Source organism: Aethalodelphis obliquidens, unplaced genomic scaffold, assembly GCF_003676395.1.
Source record: "Aethalodelphis obliquidens isolate GAN/ISIS:26980383/991018 unplaced genomic scaffold, ASM367639v1 scaffold9, whole genome shotgun sequence".
Taxonomy (NCBI): domain Eukaryota; kingdom Metazoa; phylum Chordata; class Mammalia; order Artiodactyla; family Delphinidae; genus Aethalodelphis; species Aethalodelphis obliquidens.
The window spans coordinates 18,179,779-18,199,889 of record NW_020837953.1 but is presented as its reverse complement, the minus strand read 5'-3'; the positions used below and the strand labels follow the sequence as shown (position 1 = coordinate 18,199,889).

General features: G+C 51.2%; 1 protein-coding gene across 1 annotated transcript; it reads right to left on the bottom strand.

The window, feature by feature from the left end:
- Positions 1-13,663: 13,663 nt before the first annotated feature.
- CLDN19 (claudin 19) lies at positions 13,664-18,239 on the bottom strand. Its single transcript, XM_027108886.1, has 5 exons — positions 17,999-18,239; positions 16,581-16,745; positions 16,387-16,471; positions 14,443-14,595; positions 13,664-13,717 (listed from the first exon to the last, which is right to left on the bottom strand). Exons 1-5 carry the CDS (start codon positions 18,219-18,221, stop codon positions 13,669-13,671), a joined length of 675 nt encoding a protein of 224 aa, XP_026964687.1. The 5' UTR covers positions 18,222-18,239; the 3' UTR covers positions 13,664-13,668.
- Positions 18,240-20,111: the final 1,872 nt, after the last annotated feature.

Here is a 20,111-nt window from a genome sequence, read left to right as displayed (position 1 = left end):
GACTGCAGAGTGGTGATACAGATGGTGCCACTTGCTGGAATAGAGAATACACAAAGGGGAGGGGTCTGTTTGGTTTCAGATATACAGAGTTTGAGGTGTCTGGGGCATCCACAGGGAGTATGTGGGAAGCAGATTTGGAGCTAAGGAGTGAGGTGTAGGCTGAAGCTGAACGTTTGATGCTCGTCAGGTGGCTATTGAAAGCTGTGGTCATGGAGGACATCACATCAGAGCATCTGTGGAGGCCCAAAGATGTGGGGAATCCAGGAAGGGGGACGTCTCAGAATCCTAGAGAACAAAGTGATTCAGCTGGCATCAAAACCAAAAGGTCCAAGAAGGTGGAGGCTGAAAAGTGTCCACTGGTGACACAGAGACTAAGGGTGAGAGCAGCCCTGTGGAAATGGGGTTGCCCCAGACTCAGCAGGTTGAGGAGTGACTAGGGCTGCTACTCCCACAGCCTTCCGCATCTCAGCAACAGCCCGTTCATCCTTACAGGTCCCAGCCAAAACCCTCAGAGTCTATCCCAACTTCTCACTTTTTTGAACACTCCACATCCAATGGGTCTGCAAACCCTGTTGATTCTGCCTTTGATATAACCAGAATTTGGCCACTTCTCACCACCTCTGTCCACATGGGTCCAGACCTCTGTCATCTCTCACTTGGGTTATTGTAGTTACCTGCTAGGTGAGCTCCCTGCTACCTTGCTTTTCCTGTCCCACCCCTCTCTAGTCAATTCTCAACATAGCAGCCAGGGTGTCTGTCCTCTTAAAAGCCATGTCAGACTATGGGTCACTTCTCTGCTCAAAACCTTAGAGGTTTCCATTCTTTCTTACGAACAAAAGCCAGCATCCTGCAAGAGGCTTCACAGTGTGTCCCCATTTGTCCCACTCCCACTTTTCACTGCTCTCCCCCTGGTTTACTCCCTTCAAACCTCACAGGCCTCCTTTTCCTTGAATGTGCAAGCACATTCCCACCTCAAGGCCTTTACACTCCTGCCTCTTGACAGGAAGACTGTTTCCCCAGAGAACTCTAGTATTATAAATGGCTTTCTCCCTCTGTTATTTTGGGGAAGGAATAGGAAAGCCTTCCCTGACCACTCTGTTTAAAATAGCAGCCCCCTCCATGCCCAGATCTCTTGACCACCTTCCCCTGCTTGATTGTTCTCCATAGTATATATAAGCATCTGCTAATCAAAATTGCATATTTTCTGTCTTTGCTAGACAGTAATCTTCAGGGCAGAGATTTTTGTTTGTTCTGCTTTATCCCAGGATCTGTAACAAAAGAGTACAGAGTAAAATCTCAGTGTGTGGAAGTTGGGAAGTGGGATGAAGGAAGCAAGGGCTGCTGCTGGAAGAGCAGATAAACTAGTTACGTTAGATTATATAATTTATGTGTCAGCTGAATAGGATGCTCTTGAGAGTGAAAGGGATTTGGTTGTCAATTACACTGGGATGAAAGGACTGCCCTAGACTGACCAGAATGGGAGTTCTGGTCACTCCAGAGATAGATAAATCTGAGGGAAGGGTCTTTTAGGATGAGACATGTTTATGTGGGGTTGAGGGAAAAGGAGCCAACCAAGCAGAGCTTTATGATTATAGTGCAACCAAATGCCTCATTTACCCTTTGCATAACATTGCATACAATTCAATTTTCATAGATTTGAGACACCAGGATGGAAAGTGATTTGGAGTCAGAAAACCTGAGTTCCAGTCCTGCCAATGAAACTTCACCCCCAGAGTTTCAGTTTGGAGCTACCACATTCAGTACTGAACATTGAAGTGTTTCTCTAAGTAAGGTCTATGCACCACCCACAAGAAAGTCAACAGATTCCTGGATCCCACCATCAAACTGCCTAATCCAAATGCAGGGGAGGATGAGCTTTTAAAATCTTAAAGAGAGAGAAATAGTACCTGCTCCCTAAATTTCTTGCGAAGATTAAGTGAGAATACCTTACGTTTTGTTAGTGCTCAGTAAATGTTGACTTATTACAGGAATATTTTAAGGATCAACTTAGATAAGAGCTCTGAAAATTGTAAACTGAAGTTGTGGTGGCCATGAGATTATGGCTTGTAGATCTCTAACTACAGATAATATAATTGATCCAAGATGCTTTGCTCTGAAATCTACCACGTTTGTCCTGTGGCCATGCTTTCCAAGTGCTCCCAAGCCAAGGAGGAGGCTCAGCAGAGATTCTAAAGCAGTCCTGTTCCTGGAAGACATGGAACTCCTCTGACAGCCAACTTTGGCTCAAGGACACCCATGACGGCCTTGCCAAACTTCCCTTAGGCTGCATGGTAGTCTATGATTCTGCTACCCACTATTGCTTCACTTAGGCTTGATGGCTCCCCTAGCTCCCTCCCCTATTTTTTGAAAGGTGTTTCCCTAATAAAATCCTTGCATTTTAATCCTATTTGGGAGTTTACTCAAGAACCCAGGCTAACATCATGAGCATCACAGAAAAGTAAGGAGATAAAGCTTCTGGGAAGATGGCTGCATGTGAAGCACCAGGAATCCGTCCCCCTAACTTTGACAACCAGTACACAGGTAATATTGGTCTGATGTAACTACTTTGGTGCTGTGGAGTCTGTTGAAGGCTTGCAACATCCAGGGCAGACATAGTAAATTGAGAGTAATTTGGGGAATTTCAGCTCTTAGTTCAGCTGAGGCTACCCATCCCCCACCCAGCTCAGCCCTATGGCAGGCAGTCATGCACATGTTCCTGGAGCACCTTGCACATATCTTGCAGCAGCCAGGGTGAGCAATAAGGACCCCGTCCCCCAAATACTGGGGCTATGTGTTCTGACTAATCGCTCAGCTGCTTCTGATGAAGGAGATGCAAACACAGCAGCCATTGTTGTTGCACTTACCCCTGCTGTTGCAAGCCCCTCCCCTCCAGCTGAAGTGACTTCAGGGGATATAAATGGCTGGTGTCTACCGCCTCTTCATTTTAGTCTTTTTCCCCCGTTGAGAGCCAGACATTAAAGACTAGGACAATCAAAAGCAATCACATATATGGGGGAAATTAGAAAGTTACTGCACAGGCACAGGCTGAGAAGAGACCTGAAAATACCTTAAATTTACACCTCAAGCTGATGGCCCAGGGACAGCCTAGAGCAAAAGAGACAATACAGCAAACTCTGGAGAAGAGAGACAACCTGATTTCCAGGATTACCACATTATTAGATTCAGTGTCAAGTTTTTAACAATAACAAATCATAAGGCATACAAAGAAAAAGGAAAATATGGTCCAAAGGAACGAAAATAAACCAACAGAAACTATCGCTGAGAATGGCCTGGTGGCAGATCTACTAGACAAGGATTTTAGAACAAATGTTTGAAGATGCTCATAGAACTAAAGAAAGATGTGGAGAAAGTCAAGTAAACAATGTATAAACAAAACAAATACCAGTAACAAGATAGAAAACCTAAAAAGAAACCAAAAAGTTCTACAGCTGGAAATTACAATAACTGAAAGTATTCACTAAAGGGACTCAAAGGCAGACTTGAGCAGGCAGCAGAAAGAATCAGTGAACTTGAAGATAGGAGAATGGAAATTATTGAGTCTGAGGAACAGAAAAAAAAATGTGAAGAAAGGTGGACAGAGCCTAAGGGACTTTGTGGGGCACCATCAAGCAGACTGACAGACACACACATTGTGGGAGTTCCAGAAGGAGGAGAAAAGGGGCAAAGAATGTTTGAAAAAGTGGCTGAAAATGTCCAAAATTTGATGGAATACGTGAATATAACCATACAAGAAGCTTAATAAACTCCAAGATGAACTAAAAAAGACCCACACCAAGACATACTAAAAACAAAAGAAAAAGACAAAGAATCTTGAAATCAACGAGAAAAAAACAATTCATTACATACAAGGGATTCTCAATAAGATTATCAGAAGATTTCTCAGAAACTTTGGAGGCAGAAGGCAGTAGCTGATACATTAAAAGTGCTAAAAGAAAAAACTGTCATCCAAGAATTCTATATCCAACATATCACAAAAGGACAGATTCCGTATGATTCCATTTATATGAGGTACTTAGATTAGACAAAATCACAGACAGAAAATAGAATAGTGGTAATGAAGGGTTATTGCATAATAGGTATAGAATTTCAGTTTTGCAAGATGGAAAGAATTCTGGAGATGGGTGGTAACAATGTTTGCACAACAATATGAATATATTTAATAGCACTGAATTGTACACTTTAAAATGGTTTAGACAGTAAATTTTGTTATGTGTATTGTACCACAATAAAAAATTGAAGCATGATGGTAAAGATGCTGAGGAAAGATATAGAGAAGAGTAGGCTTGAAACAGAAAACTATTCAATAGTTTTAGGGTCTTATAGTGATTATCAGATTCTGTACAAAGGGAATTTAGATGGCCTAAGGAAGAAAAACTTTAGTGGAAACAACCAATATTTAAAGGCTTTTTCATTTGTACGTCATCTTTCTTTCCCAGTTTTGTAAAAATATCACAAAGCAAGATTCATGTGCTCATTATACAAGTTTTGGGGTATGTATTTAAATTAAAACTTAAAAAATTTTTTAAAAGGAGGTGATATAATAATTTTAAGCCAACTATGGTATTTTAACATTTTTTTTTTTTTTTTTTTTCGGGTCGCGGGGCCCTCACTTTTCTGTGGTCTCTCCTGTTGCGGAGCACAGGCTCCAGACGCGCAGGCCCAGCGGCCATGGCTCATGGGCCCAGCTGCTCCGCGGCATGTGGGATCCTCCTGGACCGGGGCACGAACCCATGTGCCCTGCATCGGCAGGCGTACTCTCAACCACTGCGCCACCAGGGAAGCCCAACATCTAATATTGTTTTGTTAATTTTGATTGTCATGAACAATCACTTTCACAGAACAGGAAATAATAAAAATGTTCTACTTGACTAATAATTTTTAAATGTATTCTAAAATTATGTGAGGGCACTCTGACAAGATGACTTTTCCACTTCTGGTAACGTTGGACCAACTCTTCTGCTGAAGACTGCCAAGAACACTAGGCAAATAACGTAAGCTGCCACAATTCTGAGAACTGGGCTCAGGGAACTGGGAACAAACCGACCCTGGAACTGAAGACTAACTGTACTTAATCAAGATGATGCTGATCAGACCATTGGTCTTAACCAGTTTCAAGATGACTGTCAGAGCTGATTGCTGTTTCTGCATGTAGCCCCCTCCCTTCACCTATAAAAGCTCTTACCCACTGATTGTCAGCTGATCTGGAAGTTTAAATGTTTGCTGATCCGGGCTTCCCTGGTGGCGCAGTGGTTGAGAGTCCACCTGCCGATGCAGGGGACACGGGTTCGTAACCCGGTCCAGGAAGATCCCACATGCCACGGAGCAGCTGGGCCCGTGAGCCATAGCCGCTGAGCCTGCGCGTCTGGAGCCTGTGCTCTGCAATGGGAGAGGCCACAACAGTGAGAGGCCCGCGTACCGCAAAAAAAAAAAAAAAAGTTTGCTGGTCTGGAAGAGGCAGCTGTACTGTGCCAGAGGGAAAGATCTGGGCCCACCGATTGTGTGAACCCTTGTACACTACCTCACGATCTGAGAGGAGGACTTTGAATGGTTGTACCGTGGTAGTAAATTAAACCAACCCTCACATAGATTGCAACCCGACTTGGAGTCAGGTGGGGGCCCAGAAATCTCAAGCCCTAAACTTGGATAAAGTTGATCCTGAATTGCTGGTTCCACTCCCCCCACCCCAGGCACCAAGCTAAAGCAAATAAAATATTATCTGTGGAAAATTATATAATCCTAGGCTTTGAATTATTTCTACAGATACTTTCCAAGTGCCAAATCAAGCATATATTCAAAGATAACTGGGTCTACAAGGAAACAAGTCATCATGAACAAGGACCAGCAGAAACAGCAGACAATGGCAAAAGACCCACAGGAAGCCCAAATACCGAAAATACCAGGCACAGAATGTAAAGCGACTACGTTTACTACATTCATTAGATAAAAGGAGAAGCTTGAACATTTTAGAAGGTGTTATGGGCTGAATTGTGACCCTCTCCAACCCAAATTCATGTATTTAAATCCTAACCCCAGTGCTGCCAAATGTGACTTATTGGGACATAGAGTCTTTAAAGAGGTAAGGTTAAATGAGATCAAGGAGGTGAGGCTTAATCCAATCTACCTGATGTCCTTATAAGAAGAGGAGATTAAGACATGGACACACACAAGGAAGGACCATGAAGGCACCAGAAGAAGAGAGCCTTCTACAATCTAAAGAGAGAAGCTTCAGAGTGAAACCAACTCTGACACCTAGATCTTGAACTTTCAGCCTCCAGGAAGGTGGGGAAATAAATTTCATAAAGAAGGGAACCAGAGACTGTTTAAATTGACACAGCAGATTTTAAAAGATTAACCAGGTGGAAATCTGAGAACATAAAAATACAATACACCAAAGAAATCAATGAACAGGTTCAGAAGCTGATTAAACACAGTTGAAGATAAAATTAGGGAATTCCCTGATGGTCCAGTAGTTAGGACGCAGCGCTTTCACTGCCAAGGGCCTGGGTTCCATCCCTGGTCGGGGGACTAAGGTCGTGCAAGCCACATAGCGTGGCCAAAAAATAAAACTTAAAAAAATAATAAATAAAATTAGTTAACTGAGTGATAGTTGAAGGAAATCATCTGTAATGAAGTACAGAAAATTTAAAAAAGGGGAAATAGAGGCTAAAACCTAAGAGATAGAGAATATAGTAAGAAAATCAACCAGTCTGTAACTGGAGTCACAGAAGAAAGAAAAAATGAGAAAACTGAAGAGATAATGGCTGAGACTCAGTCAGAAATGACGGGGGTGGGGAGAGGGGGAAACACCAAAAGAAAGAGTCAAGGTCTTCCATGGTGGCGCAGCGGTTGAGAGTCCGCCTGCCGATGCAGGGGACGCGGGTTCGTGCCCCGGTCCGGGAAGATCCCACATGCTGCGGAGCGGCTGGGCCCGTGACCCATGGCAGCTGGGCCTGCCCGTCCAGAGCCTGTGCTCCGCAGCGGGAGAGGCCACAACAGTGAGAGGCCCGCGTACCGCAAAAAAAAAAAAAAAAAAAGAGGCAAGAATTCCAAAGAGGTTAAATAAAAAGAAATCCACATCTAAACACATCAAAAATTGTACCACAATTTTTTTAAAAAAAAAGCAAAAGAGGATATATTACAAGGAACCAGGGGGAAAAAAATTACTTTCAGAAGAGAGACATTTAAGCCATTTCATTCCTCAACAGAAACAATGGATGCCAGAAAATAGTAAAATTATAGTTTCAGAGTAGTAAAACGGTATCTTCAGCAACCTGAAAGAAAATAATTGTCAACCTAGGATTCTATACACAGTAGGATATGAAGGTGAAAAAAAGACATTTTGAGACAAAAATGGAGAACATTCACAAGCAGCAGACCTGCACTAACAAGCCGAAGATAATGATCCCATTTGGAATATTAGGAGATAAAAAAGGAATGAAAAGCAAAGAAGTCCCAAACCAAGGCTGCCTACCTCTGAGATGGGGTAGAAGGAAAAGCTGCCTTACACTAGAGAAAAGTAGGAAACTCATTACTAGGATCCTGAACAGATACAAAACAGAAGTCTGCTGCCTGATGGGAGGGCAGGAAACTCCCTCCCCCGCAAGCCCCACTGTCATTACAAGGCAGAGTTCAGATGTGCATGTGCACAGCGCCTGTCTATGACTAAGGCTGAAGCAGAACTGAGAAAAACTCCCTGCCACCAACATGAGCCTTGTGTCATAAAGTGAGCAACGGCCAGCTGCTGCTGGGGAAGGGGCAGGAGCATGGAGACAGATTCCCTCTTGTGCAGGCATGCAGGAAGTGTTGAATGCTAAAGCTCAGGAACACTAAGAAAAGCTCTGGATTCCAGGTCTCAAACTAAGCACTCCAGGTATCAGCAGCCCACTATCATCAGAAACGAGGAATTGATTAGATGTGCTTATCAAATGATGACACAGCAGAGGAAAAAGTCATGAACTTGGTAAGTTGGTAGAAATTATGCAAACAAAACAGAGGAAAACATGGAAAAAACAGAACAGACTCTCGAAGAGCTGTGACACAATATTAAGCATGTGACTGAAGTAGCAGATGAAGACAGAAAAAATGTAGCAGAAGAAATGTTTGGGAAAATAATGGCTGCAAATTTTCCAAAGTCAGTGAAAGGTAAAAAAACCACAGATCCAGGAAGCTCAGAAAACCCCAAGCAAAATGAACACAGAGGAGAAAACACACCCAGGCACTTCATGGTCAAACTTCTGAAAACCAGAGATGGAGAAAATATGACAAGCAGCCAGAGAGAAACAAAGGAGCAAAAATAAGAGCTACAGCAGGGTTTTCATTTAAAAACTATGTAAGCTAGAAAGCACTAGCATGACATCTATAAAGACTGAAAAGGATGGGGGAAGCCAACCCAGAATTATATACCCAGCAAAATCATCTCTCAAAAATGAAGGTGAAATAAAGATTTTGTTTTCATCGTAGGTGAGTTCAAAGCTTTCATTTCCATCTCCATCTTTGGAGGCATTTTCAAGTGCCCTCTTAGAAGAGTGGCTTTCCAGTATTCTAGCTTTCCCTTAGACTTTTTTAAAAAAACTTTCAATCTTGGGCTTCCCTGGTGGCGTAGTGGTTGGGGGTCCGCCTGCCGATGCAGGGGACACGGGTTCGTGCCCCGGTCCGGGAGGATCCCACATCCCGTGGAGCGGCTGGGCCCGTGAGCCATGGCCACTGAGCCTGCGTGTCCGGAGCCTGTACTCCACAACGGGAGAGGCCACAGCAGTGAGAGGCCCGCGTACAGAAAAAAAAAAAAAAAAAAAAAAAAAATTTCAATCTTGAGATAATTTCAAACTTTAGAGAAAAATTGCAAGAATAGGTCAAAGCATTCCTGCATGCCCTTCACTTAGATTGCCTAATTAATATTATACTGCAACGATTTGCCTTGTGACTCTTTCTTCATGTGTATTTATGTATATTTTTTTCCTGATGCCTCATTATTCTTCTAGTACTTGTGTGTGATTTCCTAAAATACAAGGACAATGTCCTACAAAACCATCTGTTCACAGTGAACTAACTTTGATATAGTACAATCATCTCAACCACAGACACCATTCAAATTTCACTGGTTGTCCCAAGAATGTCCTTTATAGGTCCAAGATGATTCATTGCGTGTAGCTGTAATATCTCTTCAGTCTCCCCGGTCTTTGCTTGTCTTTCGTAACTTTGACAGTTTTCAAGGGTACTGGCGGTTATTTTGCAGAATAACCTCAATTTGTATTTGTCCATCTGAAGTAGACTCAGTTTATGCACCTTTAGCAGGAATATCACATAAATGATGCTGTGTTCTGCTCAGTGCATTGTATCAAGGGACACACAGTTTTGCCTTGTCCGATTACGGGTGGTGTTAACTCTTATCATTTAAGATATGCCTGCTATGTTCATCACTGCAAAGTTAAATATTTTGTACTTCTTAGTTAATATATTACTTGGCATTTTACTGTAGAGCTTTTTCTTCTTACCCACTTATTTATTTATTTATATCAGTATGGACTAGTGGATTCTTATTTTTTTATTCATGGAGTTAAAATCCATTACTGTTATTATTTACTTTGATACTCAAATTGTTTCAGATGAAGCCAGAGGGAACCCCTTTAGTCTGGCTTCTGTATCCTTTAGACCTGTCATTCCTTGAGCACGTTCTTACTTTCTGGAACGAGATGATCCAAGTTTATTTTGTACTCTCCTTACCCCAGCCCTCGAATCCGCCATTTCTCCCTGGAGTTCTGCTACCTTTTAGTAGAGAATGGTATTCAGAAATCAAGATATGGGTTTGTCCCTGGGGCTCATTGTTCTTGGCCTGTCTAGGGGATAGAGCTCACAGATATATGTACAGTCGACCCTCAGCACCCATGAGGGATTGGTTCCAGGACACCCAGCCCCCTCCCCCACCAACCACAACCATACCGAAAATCCCCGGATGCTCAAGTCCCTTATATAAAAAAATGTAGTGCAGTCGGCTCTCCATCTTTCCAGGTCCGCATCCGTGGTTACAGAAGGCTCTGTGTATGTATATCGCACACATGTACATACACACACAACTATCTATTTCTACATTTATCTACATATATAAAAACTGTGTGTTCATCCAGATACCTCCAATTCCAATCCAACTCCACAAGATTTATTCTAGTCTTCCTCGTTTCCATCTTTGTAAATCCGTTCTCTGACAATGAGAAGCCTGGCTCCCATTATTTTCAGTGTATTTACTTATTTGTTCAATCCCCTTATACGTAACCAGTCTCTGACCCTGCCAGCCAAGGACTCTTCAGCTTTGCGGTGACCACATGGGCCACTGCACAGAGAGGGAGAGGCAGTGCTTCGGGTTTTGACTCCGTTATTCCACAGCATCGTGTCAGCCCTTTGATGCTTTGAAGAATTGTTTACCCTTTCCTCAACACTTTTTTCTTCTTTTTAAAAAAATTGTATTGAAGTATAGTTGATTTACAATGTTGTGTTAATTTCTGCTGTACAGCAAAGTGAATCAGTTTCCTCCACATTTTTAGTTGTTTTCAACAAGACTGTTGTCCAGAATAAAATTGCCTGCAATGGTCTCATAAATTGAATTAAATATTGTTTTCATGTGCTCTACGAGGGGAAAAGGTCAGGAAGCACTGCTTTGGGAATTGTCCATTCTCCATGGCCAGTGTCGCCTGGATCAGGTTTCGTTGTGGTTCCCCATAAGCTTGGCCAACTCTAGGCAAAATCTTAAATTGAACCACTTTCATTACATCCAGTATTCAATGGTAGCTCAGTTGCAATTCTCAGTTGAAATCTAGAAAAGGAGAAGCAACACACAGCTCTCCCTAGCCCAAACTTCAGTATGTGTAGGAGTCACCTGGAGGTCTCCTTAAAATGCTGAATCTGTTTCACCTAGTCTGGGGTGGGGCCTGAGATTCTGTATTTCTAACAAGTTTCCAGGGGATGCGAATCCTGTGGTTGGAGAGCTGTGCTCTGAGTAGCAAGAGTCTCTATTCATCACCTTTATTCCAGTGGTCAGCAGGGAGGATACTAAATTATACAACCAGTAAAACTTAGACGTATTTTTGTTTGTTTGTTTGTTTTGCGGTACGCGGGCCTCTCACTGTTGTGGCCTCTCCCGTTGTGGGGCACAGGCTCCGGACGCGCAGGCTCAACGGCCATGGCTCATGGGCCTAGCCGCTCTGCGGCATGTGGGATCCTCCCGGACCAGGGCACGAACCTGTGTCCCCTGCATCGGCAGGCAGACTCTCAACCACTGAGCCACCAGGGAAGCCCAAACTTAGACGTATTTTTAACCTTTAGATTTTTTTTCATTTGCGCACACACACGCACACATGCGTGCAGAAGAGCAGAGTGAACCCCTAAGTACCACTGGCATTTACCAATCTTATTTTATAATTTCACCTGCCCCTGACCTTTCTATTCCTAGAATATTTTAAAGCAAATCCAGCCATTATATTGTTTCAGTGTGCACCTCTGACAGACAAGGCTTAAAAAAATAATAACCACAGTGTCGTTATCACATAAAATAAACAATACATATAACCCAAAATTAACCATAATTTCTTGACATCATCTGATACTCAGTTCCTATCCATATTCTCAGGTTCAGGCAATAGATGAGTGCACTGGTCAGCTGCTCCAGCTCCCAGTTCACTCCCCTTAGCTGAACACCTGTTGCCACGGTACTTGGGCTTTCCTTCGGGGCTGAGGGCACAGGTATATCCCTCCCCAAACCGTCTTTTATGGCTTGCCAATTTCATTCTTGGAGGAACTCTGCTAATAAACAACAGCGCAAGCTTTAGGATCATGCCCTTTGACCCACCTTCCTGGGTCTCCTCTCAGCCCTCTAGCCTTGAGGCTGGGACAGGAAACAGGAAAGCTGGACAGTTCGCCCTGTCACAGGTTGGCAGCCGAGGTGACCGTGATGTAGACATTTGAAAGAGGAGAGACTGGGGGCATGGGGGAGGGGATCAGGCCTCCCAAACTCCTCTAGCTGCAAACTCTAAACTTTTCCCAGGCATCCTCCCATTGCCAGGACCCCACTCCGTTGTTAATCAGTGTACTGATTGGGTTGTGAGTGGTCAGCTGACTCTCCAGCTCTCCAATCTCTGGCTATAGCCACAAAAGTTTTCTCTTCATGAAGGATCACACGGAAGCTTGTTTCCACCCTGCCTTCATGCTGCCCACTGGCCCAGAGCTTGTCTCTCTCACAGCCTATCTCTGAAGCAGCCAGCACACTCTATCCCGACATTTTCCTACCAAGTCCCAAGCCTCTGGTGGTCCCTGAACCGCAAGAGATGACACGTGGTTTCCCAGCCAACTGCTTCCTGACCAGATAGTGAGGGCGTCCGAATCCCCCGCCTGGGACAGAGAGGCCAGCCTCTGGGCTCCACACCCCACCTGCTCAGCGACACCTGGAACAGGAGCCCTCACTGCGACGCTCATTTTCTAGGTTCCAAATTTGGCATTAGTCGGGGCTCTTCTGGCTGTGTGTGACAGAAATCAAACGCACAATTGTTTCAGCCAAAAGGGGTTTATTTCTTGAGAGGGTGTGTGGATCTCATGAAACGGCCTGGTCCCAGGAAAGGCAGAGGGAAACGGGCTTCCTCTCGTCTGTCCCGCCTCTTCTTGGACATGAGACCCCCTCAGAGGGGCAAGAAATGTGGCCCCCCCAGCCCCAAACTTCAGGCCTCACAGAAGTACCCTCAGTGCTGCTGACCTCAGATGCCCAGGTCCACCTCAGTCCCATTAGGTTGGGACACCTGGGGTGGGGGGTGAGCTAGGCATCAGCTCCCCAGGTGACTCGAATGTGCGCGCCAAGAGCCGCTGCTTTATAGCGTCAGGCACCCAGAGACACTCTTCTGTAGTTCTCGCTCACAGTTCTGGGGGCCAGGGCTCGGGGGCCCACCCCCTCCAGCCCCTGAGACGCCCCTGTGTACGTGCAGCCGCTGCCACGCTGGGGCTCCTGTGGACGATCCCACAGCAGCTCTGCCATCTGCTTCTCCCCTCCCACCCCTACCTTCTCCTGGAGAGTGCATGCGCGATGGTCATCTTGTCTGACCACCTCTCAGAGGCACGTCAGGGGAGAAGGCTGAGCTGCGTCCTTAGGATCTGGTGACTTGGTGGGAGACGTCCCAGGACAGGTGGTGGAGGAAGCCAGGACAGAGCTGGCTGAGGGCATGGGAAGGCAAGGGACAGTTCTTTCCAAGAGCTGTGGCCAGCTCTTTCCAGTCAGGAGAGACAGAGGGCAGAGGCCAGAGAGAGACTCAGGGTCCCGGGAGGATGTCTGGGATGGAAGAGGCCTGAGCATGAGGGCAGGGGCTGATCTGGGTTAATTTTCCCTTGACTGGGGGTCTCCAATCAAGGAGGTCGTGGTGCCAACCCAAGGACAGCTAGGGAGGATCAGCTTGGATGCGCTGTGTAACCCACACTGGATCTGTCTCCCTCTCTTTGTGCCCAAGGACCCCAGGGACCAGCTCTGACCTCTCTGAGCCAGGCCCCACCCTCATCATACCAGGGACAGATCAAATGACACCACACTCAGGGCTGGATGTTCACTTTTCTTTCCAAAAGATACCAAGCACCCGGTCTAGGTGTGGCAGTGGGACAGAGCCAGGCTGGGGAACCTGGACATTACACACCCAGGGGACCCTTGGTGGAGGCAGACAATTTAACAACTGGTCTGAAAGTCAAAAGAGAGGAGAGCTGGTTAGCGGGGGGAGCAGCAGGCAGTGGGGGGTGGCAGGGGCTATGGGGTTCAGGCACGGACCCAGGGACTGGCCAGTGCGGCTCACAGCAGCCCTGCTGGGGCCCATTTCTGGGGCAGGGGTGACATGGCCTGGCTTAGCCATCTGTGTGGATGTCCATGCAGCACTAGGCATACTGCGAAACCTGAATTCAGAGGCAGCAGGGCCAGGCCTCCTGGTCTCTCTGAACCTGTTTCCTCGTGTGTAAGTGGGGGACATTGGTCCCCCGGCACTGCCTCCGTGGGGTTGCTGTGAGGAGCCCATGGGCCGGGGGAGGCGATGGGCTCTGGTCACCCCAGGGCACTGGGCACCCAGCTTGTCTTTACTGCTGTGTCCTCGAGGCCCAGCACAGAGAAGACACTCACATAGCCTGTCAGTGAGTAAATAAGTGGTCGTGAAAGGGACTGCAGCTGGCCGGGGTGTGGACAGGTCCGTGCCGTGCTTGCACCTGTGCCGGCCGTGCGTGTGCGCCTGAGGGCTGGGGCCTGCCTCCCACCTCTCTCTGAGTGTCTGGGTCTGAGTCTCAGAGCACAGGGTGGGTGCCTGGGTTGGGGACAAGTTGCTCAGAACCTAACCGAGCTGGGGGGACACCCTGCGCCCTCCTGGCCCCGCCCGGGGTGCTGGCAGGGGCCGGCGGATGCTGCGCGGGGCTCAGACATACTCTCGGGCAGCCGCCGAGGGGCCGGGCCGGTAGGGCTGCGGGCTGCTGTTGGATCTCTCGGGCTCCTGGCACGTGCAGCAGAGGAAGGAGCCGCCCAGCATGGCCAGGCCGGCGGCGGCCCAGCCCAGAAACAGGGCTGGACCAAACTCGTACCTGCAAGGGGTGGAGGACGCCATCAGGTGTGCCTGCGCCTCCGCCCCGCCCCGTCCTCCCCCGGGGGCTCCCGGCCTCCGCCCTGGCAGAGCAGAGGGCGGGCTGGACGTGGGGAGCTGAGGCTGGGGCCTCACAAGCGTCCTCGGACTCGCCCGGTAAGTTGGGATGAGCGCTCATCTTTCCTCCCGCCCCTGCCCCAGCACATCAACACCACCCGGTGCGACCCAGCTCAGGCTGGGCTGCTCCGCGCAGCCTCGAGCCCCTTTCCTCCTCCGGCCGGATGAGGGGGCGTGGGGGGGCCCGCCAGGCCCGTCGGGGAGAGGAGGGGCGGGGCAGTCCTGCCACCTCTCTCGGTCACGGTCTGGCCCACGGAACTCGCCGCCGGGCTCCCGCCACCCTCTGGAGAAGGCCAGACTCCTCCGCCGACTCCACCTGGCACTCCGGCCTTTCCACCCACAAGCCCAGCGGGCCAGCCCAGCGCCCCCTCTGCAGCGTTCGGGTCTCCCCACTTCTGTGCCTTTGCACGAGGCGCCCCCTGCCGGAGCGTCTCGCCTCCGGTGCTCCGCCTCCAGGGCCCAGTTCAGATGCCACCTTCTCCGAAGGCTTCCCCTGACCCCCCTCCGCTCGCCGCCTGACGCTGACTCTCACTGGGTGGCTGTTCAGTTCCTTGTTTGTCTGGCTCCCTGGGGAGCAACTTGAGGGCAGACAGCACCGGATTCATCCATGTCCCCAGGGCCCAGCACAGGACCTGCAACTCAGGCAGCCTTGCGGAGTGTTGAAGGGACAGGAGCAAGCACCAGCTTGCTCCCCAGGTATCTCTGAGCAGAGCTACCTCTTGCTTGGCAGGTTTTCATGGCTAGAGCTACCAGCCCCAGGGAATGAACCTCACTCCTGAAGTCTTCATTTCCTCCCCCTCTCCACTCTGCTGCCTCCTCCAGGGAGCCCTCCTGACTGCAACAACCCAGGCATCTCTTTTCTCATTCTCCTTCCACCCCAGGGCCCAAGACCTGTTGGGATGTTTGGAGTTGAGACTATCCCATTCTCTGCTCCCCACAGAGCTGAGAGGTAAGGGAGGGGCCAGGTCCTTCACAGAGCTCCCTATTCGGCCCCCATACCCTGGCCTTATAAGTCCTGACCACTCTAGCTCGTAAATATCTCTGGGCCTACTCTCCACTGCTAGCCCCTGGCCCCAAGCCCTCTGCTCCAGACCTTTTCATCAGCACCTTACTGGCCTTGCTCCCTCCCCACCATTCTGCACACCACAGCCAGAGGGACTGTCCTGCCTTCCACACCAGGACACGGAAAAAAACCTTCCTATGGCTGCAAGGCCCTCTGCCATCTGCCCTTAGGACTTTTCCAGCCTCATCTCTCCGGCCCAAAGTCACTGTGCCTCCTACAGAAATAACAGCCCAGGCACTGTGCTAAGTCCCTTACCTGCACCATCTCACAGAACCCTCACAACCACACTGAGCTCCGTCCTTGGTCCTAGCTGCCTTTTACAGGGGAGGAAACCAGGCACAGAAAGGTTAAGGAACTTGCCAGTCACACAGCCAGCCCGTGCAGAGCTGGGATTTAAATCCAGAGCCACGGCATTTAGCTACTGGGGTGGCATTCAGGGCCCAGCCACAGCTGCTCCCCACTCCAGAGAGCTTCTCAGTAACAGCACCTGGGGCTCGTCTGTCCCCTGTTTCCCCCTCCAAGTGCCCTGCTGGACAAAGGCCAGTGGTCCCAGAGGAGGTGGAGTGGGAGGCCCAGCCTGTTCCCTGGCCCAAGCCATGCCCTGGTGCTCACCTGGCGTTGACGGGTGTGCTGGGGTTGAAGAACTCCTGGGTCACCAGTGTGGCATACCACGAGACGGCCGTCAAAGTGCAGAGGCCTAAGGACAGGGTGGGGGGGGTCTCAGCTCTGCTCTGGCCTCCAGAGGGCCCCCCAGGATGGGGCTACCTGCCACGGTCAAGAGGATGGAGGAGGAGCCAGGCACTCACCCGCCAGGAGGAATAGGGCACCCCCAGCGATGGCCACTCGGCCTTTGGCGATGGGGTTGCTGTCTCCGACCCGGGTGCACTTCATACCGATGACACTGAGGACCATGGCCACGAAGCCCAGGAGCACGGCCACCACCATCAGGGCTCGCGCTGACTGGATGTGACCTGGTTGGGGTGGGAGGGACTGAGCGGGGGGGGGGGGGGCGGGGGGGGGGGGGAGAGGGGGGGGGGTGGGAGGAGCCCAAGATGGGAGGGGCGGGAGCTAGAGCAGGACGCTCCTCCTGGGCTACTACCTGCGGCAGGTGTGACGGGATCCTGAGGGCTCAGGTGACTACAGGGCGTGAGGGCAGAGTGTGGAGGCTGAGCCTCGCCATTTAACCCCACCGTTCGCTCTCCCTGGCAGGTTCTTCCAGGTCGTGTGTGGTGACAGGGTGGTATGAGTTCTCCCATCAGCTGCTTTCCGGCCAGGCGCCTCCCTTTGGGGCCCACCCCTCCCAGGCAGCGGGGGGCAGTTTCTCCTCAGGCCTTTCAGATTCACCAGAAAGAGGACCCAGGGTGTCTGAGGCCCAGCTCAGCCCAGGTTGGCCCTTGGACAGGGATGCCTCCCCCATTGTCCATTCCGACTCGAGTTACCTTCCCCTGTGCCCTTTGAGTCGCCCATGGTAGCTGTATGCCTGCTGCCGGCGTCAGTCCCGGGCCTGGGGGGCAGCTCAGGGGATCTGGGTCCCTGAGGGAGGCCAGATGACCTGCCTGGTCCGGAGTGGTGGGGGCCGTGTGACAGCAGCCCAGCTCAGGCCTGTGCGGCCCCGGGGCGGAGGGCAGGTGGGTCGGCCCCCAGCCAGGGGTAGAGCTGCAGTGGCGCCTGTTTACGAGTCAGCTTGTCAGGCTCAACCCCTACACCGCAGGGGGAGGAGAGCCACCCGTGTGCCCAAGCGCCTGGGTGCGGACCTGCATGTGCACGTGTGTGGCTGTGTGTCTGTGCGTGTGGGTAGGTGTACCCGGGTGCCGGCATACTTGTCTACACGGCAGGACTGGCAAGTAGGTGTGTGTGCACAGTGTATCTGCAGAGTGTGGAGAGAAATGGAGGGAAGGGTCTTGACTTAGAGCCTCTGAGTGCCGGGCACTCATCTCCTCTGACCCAGAGTCCTGTGAAAGTCCTAGTCCCCTTTCCAGAGGAGGACAGAGAGGGTCAGTGACTCCTTCAAGGTTACAGTGGAAGAGCTGGCATGTGGACCCATGGCTGCTGGAACCTAGAGCCCCTGCCCCCAGGAGGGCCAGGCTGGCCTGGATCTTCATGAGTGCACGGGAGGCAGAGGCTGGAGAGGGCAGCCCAGTGCCGACAGCAGACTGTGGGAAAGCTTGCTCCGGACCTCCCAGCCCCATATCCACCTCCCCATCCCAGTGGGCATGAGGCCTACCTTCCAGGGCAAGCAGCGAGTCATAGAGCTTGCACTGCACCTGACCGGTGCTCTGGGAGGCGCAGGACATCCAGAGCCCTTCGTAGAGGCCCACGGCGGTGATGATGGCATCGCCTGCGTAGGAGGACTGCTTCCACTGCGGGAGCGCTGTGCTGGCAATGATGCCCACCCAGCCACCCAGGGCCAGGAAGTAGCCCAGGAGCTGAAGACCTGAGTTGGCCATGGCCCACGGGAGGGGATAGGGGTTCCAGGGCTCAGGGCTGGGCCAGGGTCCCTGGGGGGGCCGAGGTCATGGCCAGGTGACAGGAGCAGCTGGGTTGGGGGTGGGGTACAGCAAGTGGTCAGAGGCTGAGAAGGAGAGGTGACAGCCCTGCAGTGGCAGCAGCAAAGGCAGTGGCTTCAGGCTCTAGAATGCTGGGGGAGGCCTGAGCTGGAAAGGCCAGGGGCCCGCCCACAGCCGCCACCTAAGCCAGGGCAAGGTCCCCAGCAAAGCTCCTGCCCAGCCCCCCGGGGGGTGGGGGGTGGGGCGTGGCCAAGGTGGTGCCCCTCCCCAGGGATGGAGAAGGGAGGGGCTGGGAGGAGTGACCCCCGGCTGGCTCTCAGGGCCTTTCCCCTAGGGAAACCCCTTTAGGAGCCTGATAAGAGTGCCCTAAAATTCTCCTAATTCCTATCCCAGACACCAGCACTGAGATGATGGACTTTGCCCTTGCACTGCTGATGTGACCCTTGGGGTTTTCTGTCCTCTGACCGCAGGACAGAAAGAAAATGGAATTCCAGTTTGCAGGAGGTAAGACTAGGGTTAGACACTGGGGAGAACTTTTTGGAGTGGGTTCTGAGGTCAGCTATGGAGAGACTGGGCTGGGGAGGGGTGTTGGGGAGTGGGGGTCCTTGGTACCTGGGGCCCATGTGTATCAGAAACAGCAGAGGCCAGACTCCGCGTGGGATCTGTTTGAGATCTGAGGGGGGCAGAAGAGGGACCCCATGAAGGCTGGGACAGGGCTGGCCACCAGCCAGCAAGGAGCCTGGCAGGGAGGTGGGAGACAGCACCAACCTTCTGGGATCAGCCTGAAGGAAGGCAGACTGTTCAGCCCCTTTAATCCCCTTGCTGGCTGGCTTAGCAGCTCCTGCTGGGGCCTGAGGCACAGGCCCCTGAGCCCCCAGCTCCAGAACAGCCTGGGGGGGAGCAGTGGCCTCTGCACATTCCCGGGGTTCAGGCTGCCCCCTCCGAGCGCCCCACCTCCCCTCCTCTCTCCCGTCCCAGCTCAGCCCCCTGCAGCAGGGGAATGTTTAACTCTCCTCGACCTCATTAGCAATCCCCTCACGTTCACTTCGGCTCGCCAGGCGTGGGTACAGGGGAATGTCACAACCCCGCTCCCGCCAGCCCCCCGGCGCCCCCTCCAACCCCAGCAGCCCACGCGCCCTTTGCCGGACTGCACTGGGGGAAGGCAGGGTCCCGCCGCAGACCCTGGCCTCCTTGCACCCCCGACCCAGACCCCCTCCGCAGGGACAGCCCCGCCCGCTCCCTCCCTCGCATTCTTCACGTGGCTATGCAAACGAGAGGGTGCCCGGCGCTGCAGACAATGCTGCCCTGTGCGCCCGCCCGCGCGTGGGCCCTGGTATGGCCCGCGGCCCCGCGGCGGCCAGCGGTGGGAGGGGCCTGCCCTCGAGGGGGCGGTGGGCTCTGCTGGGCGGGCCTGCGGTTCCCGACACTGCGCCCCTTCCCTTCCCACCCTCCTCACCCCGGCCCTCCGTGCTGGCAAGGCCGAGCCACGTGGATCTGTGCACACGCAGACCTGCTTCCTGGGGCGGCCTGCGCGTCCCACAAAGCTAGCGGGGCCTGGATCCGTGGTACAGAAGCCAGTCCCGAATTCCGATTCCTCTACCACGGACGGTGAGAGACTGTCCGATGGGGATGAGCAGAGCACACAGCCGGAGCCCAGAGTGGAGACTCTCCGGGGCCGCAGGGAGCTCCATTTCTACGCGTTTAACCGTCTAATCCTCAAGGCAGCCCCCTCACGATGGGCGTCCCTCCACGGATAAGGAGCCGAGGCTGAGAGAGGTGACCTACCCCAAGCTAGGAAGCCAGGGGCTGGGGGGCTTTCCTATCAGATCT

Bases quoted from the DNA above. Each gene is read 5' to 3' on its own strand.
- CLDN19 (XM_027108886.1), bottom strand. From the start codon at position 18,221: ATGGCCAACTCAGGTCTTCAGCTCCTGGGCTACTTCCTGGCCCTGGGT. The intron at 14,596-16,386 runs GTGAGCACCAGG...CACCCCTTGCAG, and splicing joins AGCACACCCGTCAACGCCAG to GTACGAGTTTGGTCCAGCCC. The intron at 13,718-14,442 runs GTATGTCTGAGC...TTTGACTTTCAG, and splicing joins CCCTCGGCGGCTGCCCGAGA to ACCAGTTGTTAAATTGTCTG.